The 12,137-nt window shown below is 44.6% G+C and overlaps 1 protein-coding gene across 2 annotated transcripts in view; it reads right to left on the bottom strand.

Moving 5' to 3' along the window:
- The window catches only part of LOC149351789 (cytochrome P450 4c3-like), a 30,599-nt gene that overhangs the window by 10,955 nt on the left and 7,507 nt on the right, over window positions 1-12,137 (bottom strand). For both annotated transcript variants that reach the window (XM_089581116.1, XM_089581117.1), the window contains exon 4: window positions 6,189-6,274. In XM_089581116.1, coding sequence (XP_089437242.1) covers window positions 6,189-6,274 — 86 coding nt within the window. The remainder of the gene's footprint in view (window positions 1-6,188; window positions 6,275-12,137) is intronic.

Here is a 12,137-nt window from a genome sequence, read left to right as displayed (position 1 = left end):
GGATTTTTTTTTTTTGCGGAAAAACGAAAGAACAAGCCTCTGCAGAAGGGCTTCAATTGTATTTCAGTCTCCTTGATGATGGAACGGAGAGAAAGGACGAGTATAAGGATGTATCTAAAGAGCTCCCGACTGAGGCTGAGGTCGAAGACAACGCTGAAGAGTATACCGGACGAAGCGTTTCCAAAAAAAAAAAAAGAAAAAGCACCTAAATCGTGCGTGTGCACCCGGAAGAAATGTCAGCTCGCAAGCATCGCTGAAGAACGCGAAGGCATTGCTGCAGGTATCTGAGCGTACATGACTAGAAACAGCCACGACAGCGCAGTAGGTGATCAGAAAAGCCAATTTACTGCCATGTTGCTTTTAGGGACTATGATACATGGATGGGCGCTGCTGACCGTTTCCACCATAAGCGGAACGCGTATCCTGCAGACAGACGGATCTTCCTATCCTTGCAAGCGTCTCAATAGCCAACGCATGTGACCAATACAGCTGCACGAAAAGTATTTCATGCTTCCAGTTTCGTGTTTCTTCATGGCGACAGCTAATTTACCAGATAGTTTCTTGCTGGAGCAGGAACGTCATTGCAATCAAGAAGTGAGCAAGCAAGTACAGATGGGCAGTGAGAAGAGTGTCTGCTTGAAGGGAGGCAGCTTCAAAACACCGGTAATTGCCTTCATATCACAAAGACAAGAAAACGCGCCATTGGTGCTACACGAGCTCCAAAGGAAGAAGGAAAATATGTGCTAGTCTTCGGGCGTCCTGCTCCATGTCTTGTGCTTTACGCCGTACCACAACGATCCAAATATGAACATGCAAAACACACGTTCGAGGCTTGAAATGTTCTTATTCCTATTATTAGAATGCATCATGAAAGCGCGCAAAAAGACAAGGGACGATTTCAAGATGCTTTCTAATACTAGTGACCAACTGGCCCTCCTTCCTCTGTTATATATGTCGAATTCCTGAATTCTTCATCACAAATTCTTACAATGAATTGCGCAGCTGTTATGAATATTCGATACAAAGTATTTAAATACTAGTTTTGATCTAGTTGACTTCACGTTCCGAAGGACATGCAATATCCCCTTTTCAAGCTCCGGCTCAAACCGTAAGCGGGTACATATGTTGTCTGACTTGTTCTCGATTAAATAATTTGATTTTACATTGGTTTTCTAGTACTTCTGCGTGAAATACAGCATTACTTCAATTTCCAAGACGTATATTTTGCGGTGTTTCACGCTTTAAAAAAGCTAATGAATAAAAATAAATCAGTTAATCTATGTTATACCTGATATCCCAAAATTTACGATGTCCAAGTCTTAAAGCATCTTGAGAAATACCCATTACAATTCATTTTTGCAAGGCAACTTCAGCGTGGTTCCACTTATTTTGCAGCTTGAAGTAAAGCCAGCAGGACTTTTTGCTTTATGGGAGTTTAACTTCCCAAAGCGACTCAGTCTACCAGGGACGCCTTAGTGAAGGGCTCCGGAAATTTCGACCACCTGGGGTTCTTTAACGTGCACTTACATCGCACAGTACATGGGCCTCTAAAATTCCACCGAAATTCGACCGCTCCGACCGGGATCGAGCCCCCGTCTTTCGGGTCAGCAGCCGAGAGCCGTAGCCACTGAGCCACAGCGGCAGCCCAGCAGAACTGAAAAATTCTCACATGACTATGTGCTCCCGCGTCGGATGCCCGCACCCTCAAAAGTGCTTCGTTTCAGTGAACTAATGGCTTACTCGAATCGGAGTTCCTTGCAGAGCTCTGATTCCGCGATGGAACACACAATCCAACTAGGTTAGTAAGAACTCAAGACTTGACCTCATACATGCCCTTTGCAGCACGCTTTTCGGTTCGCGGTTGAAAAAAAACAAGCTTCGGATTGATGATTCCAATATGCCATTAGGTATGCAGAGCGGCACTGAATAAGCAGGCTACCGGTTACGGCGATGGTTCCGTGATCAGTCTGGGTTCTTCATTTATTTTTTTTTTGTACAGCATGAGACCGACCACGCCAACTCTGTTTTGTGTCATCCAGCATAGCGCCGAGAGCGCAGCACATGCCACCGACAACAGCCAGGTTGGCGAGTCTCTACCACCACCACGACCAACTCTTATCCTTTATTTTTTACAGCCCGGTTGTTATACGCCCGCTTCCCTGTTGAACGTGGATGGCGATGTTATCACCGTAATAGCCTGAGGAGGAAAGAAAACGAAGCCGGGAAAAGCGAGAGCGGTGCAGAGAGCGTGGGAATGGCTTCATGGCTTCAGTATATGCCTGAGAATGGCTTCATCTTTCCCCTTCCCGCTAGGTAATCCATTCAGTATTAGAACCTGCTTGTATACCCAGTCATTTGGACGCACCTACTGCGTGGCCGTGCCGAACTAAGACAGAAAGCACAACAACCATTGTTGACGATGCACTCTGGTGAATTTCAGTTATTGCTCGCTGTTGACAGGTCTTCCGATCTATAAAACCAGCAGTGCCGAAAACAAAAGGCCCACTTGAACTCCACAAAGCCGACTGCCGTTTGAATTTATTAGCCGCTTTAACCTTTTTAACGCCTCACTATGAAGCAAAATGTAGCCTTATTTACAATGACTAAGCATGTTTTTTTCTTGTTCTATTTTTGGAACATTGGGCAACATCGTCTAAAACAGCTCCTAAAGACTGGTTGGTTGGTTTATTGTGGTTTAACGTCCCAAAGCGACTCAGGCTATGAGAGACGCCGTAGTGGAGGGCTCCGGAAATTTCGACCACCTGGGGTTCTTTAACGTGCACTGACATCGCACAGCACACGGGCCTCTAGAATTTCGCCTTCATCGAAATTCAGCCACCGCAGCCGGGATCGAACCCGCGTCTTTCGGGTCAGCAGCCGAGCGCCGTAACCACTGAGCCACCGCGGCGGGGCAGCTCCTAAAGACTGTGCAGCGCGAATTTCTTCTTCTTGTTACGTGAACGCGACATTATAGCTGCCTGCAATGTCCTCCAACTGATACAGAGCAAAATATAGAGAAAACAACAATCCCCGAATAAGGTTTATTTCCACCGTGCGAGCTCTATCATATTCGGCGCATCTGAAGCCCTTGTAGGTAGAAAGGATTTCTTCTTGACCACTGGGTTTTGGTTTTAGTTTGGATTTATGGGATATAACATCCCAAAGCGACTTTGGCTATCACGGACGCCGTAGTGGAAGGCTCCGGATAATTTCGACCCCCGGCGGTTCTTTAACGTGCACCGGCATCGCACAGTACAGGGGCCTGTATAACCGCTGCGGCCGGGATCGAACCTGCGTCTTTCAGGTCAGCAGCCGAGAACCATAACCATCGAGCCACCGCGGTGGCTTGCATGCGGTTTTATAGCACAGCTATGATACACACTTCTCACTACGACCCATGAGCGGCCAAGTGACCACCTTTACGTGACCACGTTCTGCATATGCCTCGAGCTGCCTTCGTCGTCTTCAAGTGGTGTTCACGCTAGGAAGAGAGGGGGGCGGGGGAGTGACAGGACCACATCCGCATGCACCCTGCCTTTCGCCCTTAGGACGCTGCCCGATATCATGCGCAGATCTGTGCCCATACATTTCATAGACAGAATGCGATAGCGTTTACGCCATCTGCCGTTATGTGGGAGACTGAAATACGAGCATCGCTTGTCTTTAAATTTTGCTGCTGCCAAACGCCAATGTTTCGAATAAAGAACATTTTCATAAAACTCTCTGCCAGTGAAACACACGCAGGCTTTAGTTCTTTATTTTTCTTTCACGAAATCACCAACCATTTGTCAGTACTTTTGCTCTGTTTTGATTTTCAACTTTTTTTTTTCCTCCCGAGAAGGCTCCATAAACATTCCGCTGTGACAGGGACTAAAACATGTCCTTTACCAGCAATAATTAAAAGCCTTTAAATGAGTGGATAATAGATACAGTAGTCGCGATGGGTTCTACAGTCATCATACACTATGGGAAAAAAATCGAAGAAATGTGTATATTGAAGGAAATAAAAAAAATCCGTTTGGTACGTTCCAATTTTGTACCATTGGCAAGTAAAGCGTTAAAGCCCCTTTATATCATCTCAGATTATTTATTTTATTGATTCCTGAAATACCAGAGGTTTTACATGATGGGTGGGCGTTTTGAGAAAAGAAAGGGCGCAGTGGCAACCTTGAAATTCGTCGCACTGGAGTGGTGCACCACTTCTTCAGGCTGATCATTCCACTCTTTCACTACATGTGCCAAAAAACGAGTGAAGGCGACGATGTGCGCGGGCTCGGAGTGTATACTTACTTGGAATGACTAGTCCGGGATAAAGAATGAGCCCGGCTATTTTAAGTCTTGTTTCTAGGTTTTAAATATTTTCATTATTTTTCAGCGCTGTGACACTAGTACAGAAAGAATAGCCATGGAAGGTAAATCGGGCTGTGCGTTTTTGGATAAATTCAAGGGAATCGGAAATACTAGCCTGGTGAGGGTCCCAAACTGAGCATGCATTTTCTAGCTTGGGCCTCACAAGAGATTTTTATGCAAAGTTCTTTATGGATGAGGGAACGGAAGGAGCAGCTGAGAGGGAGAAAGGAGGAACGATGAAGCGCGACGAGGAGTGGCTCGGATTGGATGGATGCGCCTTACAAGCGGAGTTCGCGTGGGCTGACTTGAGCCAGTTCCACCTGTGTGCATCGTGCTTGAAACCACAGGTAACATACTGGTGAACAGCGCAAAAAAGGTGGGACAACGACAAGACAAGCGCTGTATCAACTGGGTTTATTGAAGGACGGAAGGGTATATATACGAAAACATAACATAAACTGTTCACCAGTATGAATGCATACCAACTCGCCCAAATCTCAGCCCTACCACAGGTAACATCCCTCTCACAGGGTCCTCTGGAAGACCGTAGAGTCGACAGTCTATCGAATCAAAGGCTAACTGAGCGCTGCTACACGGGAGGCTTCGATGGTCATCGAGTCAACAGAGCAGCGCGTAACTTTACCGACATTTAGAGGGCCTTCGAGCGCCGGCTGCGTGCACGCTTGGACGCAGTGCGCTCGCTGCAACTCGTTGGGAAATAAAATCAAAGCAGTATCATTTTTCAAAAATATGAAACGTCAAATATACAGCTTACTTTACAGGAAAAAAAGACAGGTCGGGCGACAAAACACTGCCTCACGCGTAGTAACAATGCTGCTAGCGATAGAAAAACAACTAACACCAGCTTGCTCAAAAGAGCATGAATGCTCCTACAGCTTGTCTAATGCGACGAAGTTCATTTCAAGAGTCATTAATACTACTGTAATGGATAAAATTGTTGCTTTTACATGTTTCTTGTTAAACTTGTTGTTTGATGGCTAGTATGCCTGCAGAACTATTAGTGACGACGGTGACGAGATGTGGGATGAGTAGTGTGAGATGAAGCAACCTCTCGACGCCGATCGAGTATAGTGTGTAGGAGCGGCAAAACTCCTTCGAGTTGGATAGCGATTGAGAATCCCGAAGGCTCTTGATTCAATAGCTTTTGAAAAATGCCCATCTGACAAGGGCATAACATGCCGCGCCTGTTGACGAGTAATATCGTCACTCAACTGCGCTGCCCATAAAAGAATCGTAATCATTGACAATTTGGTTGTGAGTTGAATTAGCTAGACAAAACGCTGCCTTTCCAAGGCCTTGTTCGCGGGGTTTCCTGCCTACTTGCCTGTCGGGAAGAACAGGTGACGTTAGGACATATTTCCAAATTTTTACCCTTATATGCGGCCTCGACGTTATTCACCACCTCTATCAGTGGTGTCTCACTGTCGCTCGATAGTGTGTCACTGCCAGTCGAGCAAATATGAACGACCACAATCACTCGCTGCATGACTATTCGAGCAGATTTGACTCCGCTGAAAGGAACCTCTAAACATGAATGGCCGTTCTTCAGATCTGGTTGTTGTAGTATCGCCTACAAATAACTGCTACTGAACCAACACGTGGGAATGTTAATAAACGCAGTGTTTGCACTCTTCTGTCGTGTCTCCTTTATGAAGTGCACACTGCCGCTGCCTAGAAGGCCACCTGCCCCCTCCGAAATTTAAGCCCCCAATATTTACTGCGCAACCCCTTACTAACCCCCATCAAAGGATAAAGTGCATATCGCACAAAAACACTAACTGCACATAAGCAATGCTACCCAGCGAAAAAATTGTTACCTTGTCAGCAAGCCAGTCCCCAGCCAGTTGTGGAGAAGACCGTATTGGGTGCCCTTGGACAAGATTTTGTGGCTCGAAAGAATTTCCTAGAACGAGAAATGAAAAGTTCGTTTAAAAGGCACGCCTTCGCAGAACTTATTTTATAAGAATATTTTATTTGCACCACTACACTTCCGATAAAAATGTTGGTCTAGAATACGTCCTCAACAAATTTTAAACGGTGGCTAAGTGGTTATGGTGCTCGGCTGCTGACCCGAAAGACGCGGGTTCAAACCCGGCCGCGGCGGTCGAATTTCTTTGGAGGAGAAATTCTAGAGGCCCATGTACTGTGCGATGTCAGTGCACGTTAAAGAACCCCAGGTGGTCGAAATTTCCGTAGCCCGCCACTACGGCGTCCCTCATAGCCTTAGTCGCTTTGGGACGTTAAACCCCATAAACCAAACCAAACCTTTTCGAAAAGAAAGAATGTGATTTTTGTTTCAGGCAAGAAAAAGCTGGGAAACTGTAGCATCGTCTCCAGAGAGCCACTTGAAAAAAAAAAAAAAACGACCGCCACAAAAAGGCACCCGTTCTAATAAAACCAGAAACCTAGTGGGGTATGGGCAGGAAGACAGCGAAGGCATATCATGAACTCTAGTATTTAGACAACAGTCAGAAAGGGCAGTTAAAAAAAGTAAGAAGAAAATCGCTTGGCCCTCAAGTATTTAGACAGAAGGAAGAAGAGTACTTTGGAGGTGATCTAGTAGATCGCACTGCGAACTGACTGGAAATCTATAGTACACCAGCATACTGGTTTCAGTGCGATGCACGGTGGAAGTGTGGTGCTACTGCGCATGCGCAAAATCGCGACTTGGTGCTCTCAAGGACGCCGCTTGGAACCGTGCCCAGAACCCTGACCAGATTCTCTATTTTCCATGTCAAGTGCTTTGTCATACAACTTCTGAAAAAGGTAACTCTCTTAATTGATAAAAGCACAATTTCATTATTTCAGGTAGGACGGAAAGGCTACAGTTAGTTTAGAGGGTTAAAGCAAATTACAGCAGTATTTACGTTGCTGTTTACCGTTTTGTCGGACGCCGGACTTTCCAGTTAGCGAGGCAACGCGTCAGAAGAAATTTTAGGATAGCGTCTCTCCCACATCAAGTTACCGTGATGCGAAAAAGAGTTACGATCATCGAAAATTCTCCAGCATTTATTGAAAACTTCAATACGCACTCACTGGATTCATTTCTATGCAGTAATGTACATCCACGTTAATAATCTTTACATCAGCATTTAAAGGTGCACATACCTCAGCGGCTTTCAAAATGCGCCCGTGAAGCTGGCCACCTTGCCTACCGCATTTATACCGTCTCCAGTCTATAGATTCAACGCCGGCAGTGTTGATAATGCTGTAAACAGTGCAATTACAACGTCTTCAGTCTGCGGTGCAGCAGCGTCGCTTCAGTGGACGTCTAGGGTGCCCCGAGCAACGTCCCTAAACTGCATCAAGCAGTTAGAGACATACAGACAGAAGAAAGAAAAAAAGAAAAAAAGAAGGATAGAAAGAAAGAAGGAAAGAAAGAAGCATAGAAAGAAGGAGGGAAGGAAAGAAAGAAAGAAAGAAAAAATAAGGAAGGAGGAAGGAAGGAAGGAAAGAAGGAAAGAAAGAAAGGAAGGAAGAAAGTAAGAAAGTAAGAAAGAAAGAAGGAAAGAAAGAAGGAAAGAAAGTAAGAAGGAAGAAAGAAAGAAGGAAAGAAAGAAAGATAGAAAGAAAGAAAGGAAGGAAGGAAGAAAGGAAGAACGAAAGAAAGAAAGAAAGAAAGAAAGAAAGGAAGAAAGGAAGAAAGAAAGAAAGAAAGAAGCAAAGGAAGAAAGGAAGAAAGAAAGAAAGAAAGAAAGAAAGAAAAAAGGAAAGAAAGAAAGAAAGAAAGAAAGGAAGGAAGGAAGAAAGTAAGAAAGTAAGAAAGAAAGAAGGAAAGAAAGAAAGAAAGGAAGGAAGGAAGAAAGGAAGAAGGAAAGAATGAAAAAAAGAAGGAAAGAAAGAAAGAAGGAAAGAACGAAAGAAGGAAAGAAAGAAAGAAAGAAAGAAAGGAAGAAAGGAAGAAGGAAAGAAAGAAAGAAAGAAAGAAAGAAAGAAAGAAAGAAGGAAAGAAAGAAAGAAAGAAAGAAGGAAAGAGAGGAGCGTCCCCATGAAAAGGGGTGGTGGCAGATAACGGAGCGGACTCCGAGAGAAGACAAGCGTAGCAGGGGGCGTCAGAAATTTAGACGGGCGGATGAGATTAAGAAGTTTGCGGAAATACGTTGGCTGCATCTGGCAAAGAACAGGGTTAATTGGAGACATGGGGGAGACCTTCGGCCTGCAGTGGGCGTAGTCAGGCTGATGTTGATGATTACGGTTTGGCAGTTGGCATCATGCTCAGCTTTTTTCTCTTTATATTTCTCTAACGATGTTAACAGTCTATGCAGTCTATAAAGTCGGCATTTTTATTAAATACAATTTTTAATCGTGCGTTTCTAACCTTATAGCACCTCTCTGCTCCTCAACCAGCAATCCTCCAATCGCTTATTCCTAACTTCTACCGCAGATTCATTCACGTGGCCATTGTTAGCTCTATGCCCTAGCACCGCAGGGAGAGTGACTGTGCCCGCGTCGACATCCGGATGGATAACGTCGCGTTCAGTTATAAGATGTTCAATTGTTTTTACAGATTAGCCACGCACCGCACATGCGTCCTCCTCTTGGTTAAATTTCTTTTTGCAGCTTCACGTTCTAAGACACGTTGACCTAGCTTCAAAGAGTAGGGCACTGCATCTTGAGTTATCATACAACGATTCCTTCCTGATCTGCCTTTCCATTTTCTATATAGTTCGACAGTCTACTTCTTTTCTATTGAATATGCCTAATGTATGTCAAGTGGACTATGGACAATCACTTCACCAGCAGCCTATACGACTACCTCGCAGAAACTGGTCTACACTCCTTCTTTTAACTTTTTGTAACCTACATTCCACTGCCCCTTTTCTCAACTTATGCCTCATGGCAGACTACTCGAATAAAAAAAAAGCATACACCCACTTGCATACACACTCTGCAACGTCTAGTGACAATAACTCAAAGCTCTTCAACTCTGGGCTGAAGAACGCTTTATCTATACTTACTGATAACAACGGTGACTGCACTACTGGCCTTTTTTTTTCAAGGAAGAAAACTATAAAAACTATGGAAACTGTTAAAGCAGTACAAAGCTGGAGAAGTGCGGTCGCTGCTATGCTTAAGTTGTACACGACGTATAGTTCGACTTTGCGTTTGAAATCTCGCCAAAGTATAAGAAACATGGCGAGTTGGCCTTTAAATCATGATGTATCAAGTGAGAGCGTGCGAATTAAAAGCCAGTACCGCCATTTAGAGGAAGGTTTCGCACCGAAGAATGCGGTGGCGATTGAAATTTTTCGAGGAAGGCGAACACCACGGCGCTATAGATCCCAGCGGGCTAACTCACTCTCAGCAATGCTAAAAGAGATCTTAAAAAGTACTCACACCCTGGCATTGGCCACGCATATACAGCTGTCGCCAGCCTAACCGGGTAAAAGGTAACGCAAGAATGGTAACGATATGCTACAACTCAGATGCGCGACGATATATCTGTCGGTATTTGTAACACTGGAACGGTGTGACGGAGCCGAGCGATAAAAATATGCTAACACTCAGAGCATGCTTTCGCCCTCTTCATATGTGCCTTGTTCCTAAGTAAATATTTATTCTTTGCAGCCTACACTTCTTATTTAATCGCACTGATAACTCTGGTAGGTAGATCATGAACAGGGTTCAATGCCTTGTATGAACCAAACCGCAGCCATGACATTTCCCACAGGAACTGGTGAGAAAGGGTTCCGCCTAAATCAGCGAGAATTCCCAGTGATCTCTGGTCAAGAATGTCAAAGACGAATTGAAACGGAGTATTTCCGATTCCTATACAGCAAATAAAGGCCATATGCACTTGGCAAATGGTAAATATAGTTCTTTGTTTCTTATCAGAAGCCGATTATTACTTCCTGTTAGTTTGGTGTCTGTGAATAGAGTTCGCAAAGTGAGTGTAAGCGCGACAACTTTAAAGAAGGAAAGTTGCAGTTTTCTAACTAAACCCTCCTACAGATAATTCAGGCGGCACTAAAAATAAGGCTAGGATTCAAGTACGCGAAAATTCAGACTCCAAAGCCCAATTTATATTTTGTGAAGTCCTATGCGTCATCATTGTTGTTTTATCCTTGTTATGACCAGGTGCTTCTCTTTTTGGCATGATTTTGAAATGCAGTAAAGTGCAGTAGCCACATTCAGATTCTTTACAACTTGTCCCTCCATTAGCGCTGCTGAGCCTAGATTGCAACGCTAGTCAGGCACGCCGCTACTGCCTATTTGATGCGCGGCGCAAGTGCGGTGACAGCAACAAAGCAGTCTTCGTAAGCAGTGTCCGAGCGTCATAACCATTGCGACGTAAGGCGCGCTTTCCAGTGCCGTGCACCGCTTTTCAGGAGCAGTCTCAGTCTATTTCTACGTGCAATCTCGAGGGCTGAGTCATCAGCATATAGTTTTCTTGTCGTAAAATATTACAGGTTTTTGAGACACAGTGCTAGTGATAAGCCTTGTATTAAAGTTTTTAGACCCATTTGCATGCTTTGCGCTTGCCAATTCCTGTTCGTGGGGTCTTACACTTCCGCTCAATTTCCGCTATGCTGACGACAAAATGCTTATGGGCAATATATTCGTAAGGGAAAAAACTTCGTGCTGCAAAACTTCGAGCGACAACCAAGCAAAAGGCCTCAGAGTTCAATTCAACTACGCTTAAAATGGCGTACCAAAGACAGAAATCAAAGGCGTCTTTGCGTATCAATTGATAGATAGTGGTTTATTCGTGTCAAGCAGCCGCCCAGCAGTGGTATTGTGATAAGCAGTATTGCACTCAAGAAGGGCTTTCTTTTCAGCAGTGGGAGTGATCGTCCGATAAAAATTAAATACAAGCGAACAGCTGACGTGAATAAGTCGAGCACACGTTCCCTATCGCTCCACGCTCATGATGAACGCTTTGCCTGGACTAAGACCAGTCCCCTAGTCGAAACGTTGGCAAGTCCCCTCTCTTGTTCACTGTATGATTGAATGTGAAGGAATAAAGAGTGTGTTGTTTTGTGTTCAGTTGCATTGTCGTTGCAAGATGTGTGACAGCCATGCTAAAAACGCGGGTCTAAATCTTAAAAGTAAAAACTTGTTGCTTTATGATTTTTTTGCGGTATTTTGGTTTGCGCACAGTTTAAAACGAGCGGCAAGAAACTTTTGCAAGAGGTAGCATTATCGAGAAAAAAGAGCCGCTGAATTGACAATCGAAGGAAACTTAGCCAAAAGAAGATTTTAGCTTATATTCTTTGACTCTCTTTTCTCATGACCTGGCGAGACCGAAGCATTTCGGTATAAGAGCCCTTTGTGGCAGGTGTCTTGGCCAGTAGGTAAGACGTCTACGGAATAAAGTTCTCATTCTAGAAAACTGTTGCTGTGATCTTTCCTCCCATGGCTACCCTGAAGCTGACGAGCGGAAGCTAATTTTGAGCTTCCATGCCATGCTCACTAGCGTGATGTCGGGGTCTTAGTGCAGATGCAAGCTTCATCCCGAAGCACCATCTACGTGTAAAAGCAGCTCAGCTTTTTCGTGTCCAATATTTAAGCATCAGGTTTCATTTCATTTTCAGGTTTCATTTCCAGAGAAAACGGCGGGAAAGCTAGGATTCCCTCATTCCAATCCAAAAACAGTGCCGCAGCCTACCGGTTCCACATTGAAGGTAACGCGCGGAACGAGATACTAAAGGGTTCAGCGTAGCGAACCGCCAAGTCTTTCCTCCGGGTCTTGTCCCCAGTAGTCTTTTTCTCTTTCTTCGTTTCAAGAAGCAGCTTCTTCTTGGACTACCCCCAAAGAAAAAGGA

Source organism: Amblyomma mixtum, chromosome 3 (genome assembly GCF_055824585.1).
Source record: "Amblyomma mixtum isolate Tamu chromosome 3, ASM5582458v1, whole genome shotgun sequence".
Lineage (NCBI taxonomy): Eukaryota > Metazoa > Arthropoda > Arachnida > Ixodida > Ixodidae > Amblyomma > Amblyomma mixtum.
The sequence above is the reverse complement of the archived record's forward strand: the minus strand, read 5'-3'. Positions and strand labels throughout refer to the sequence as shown.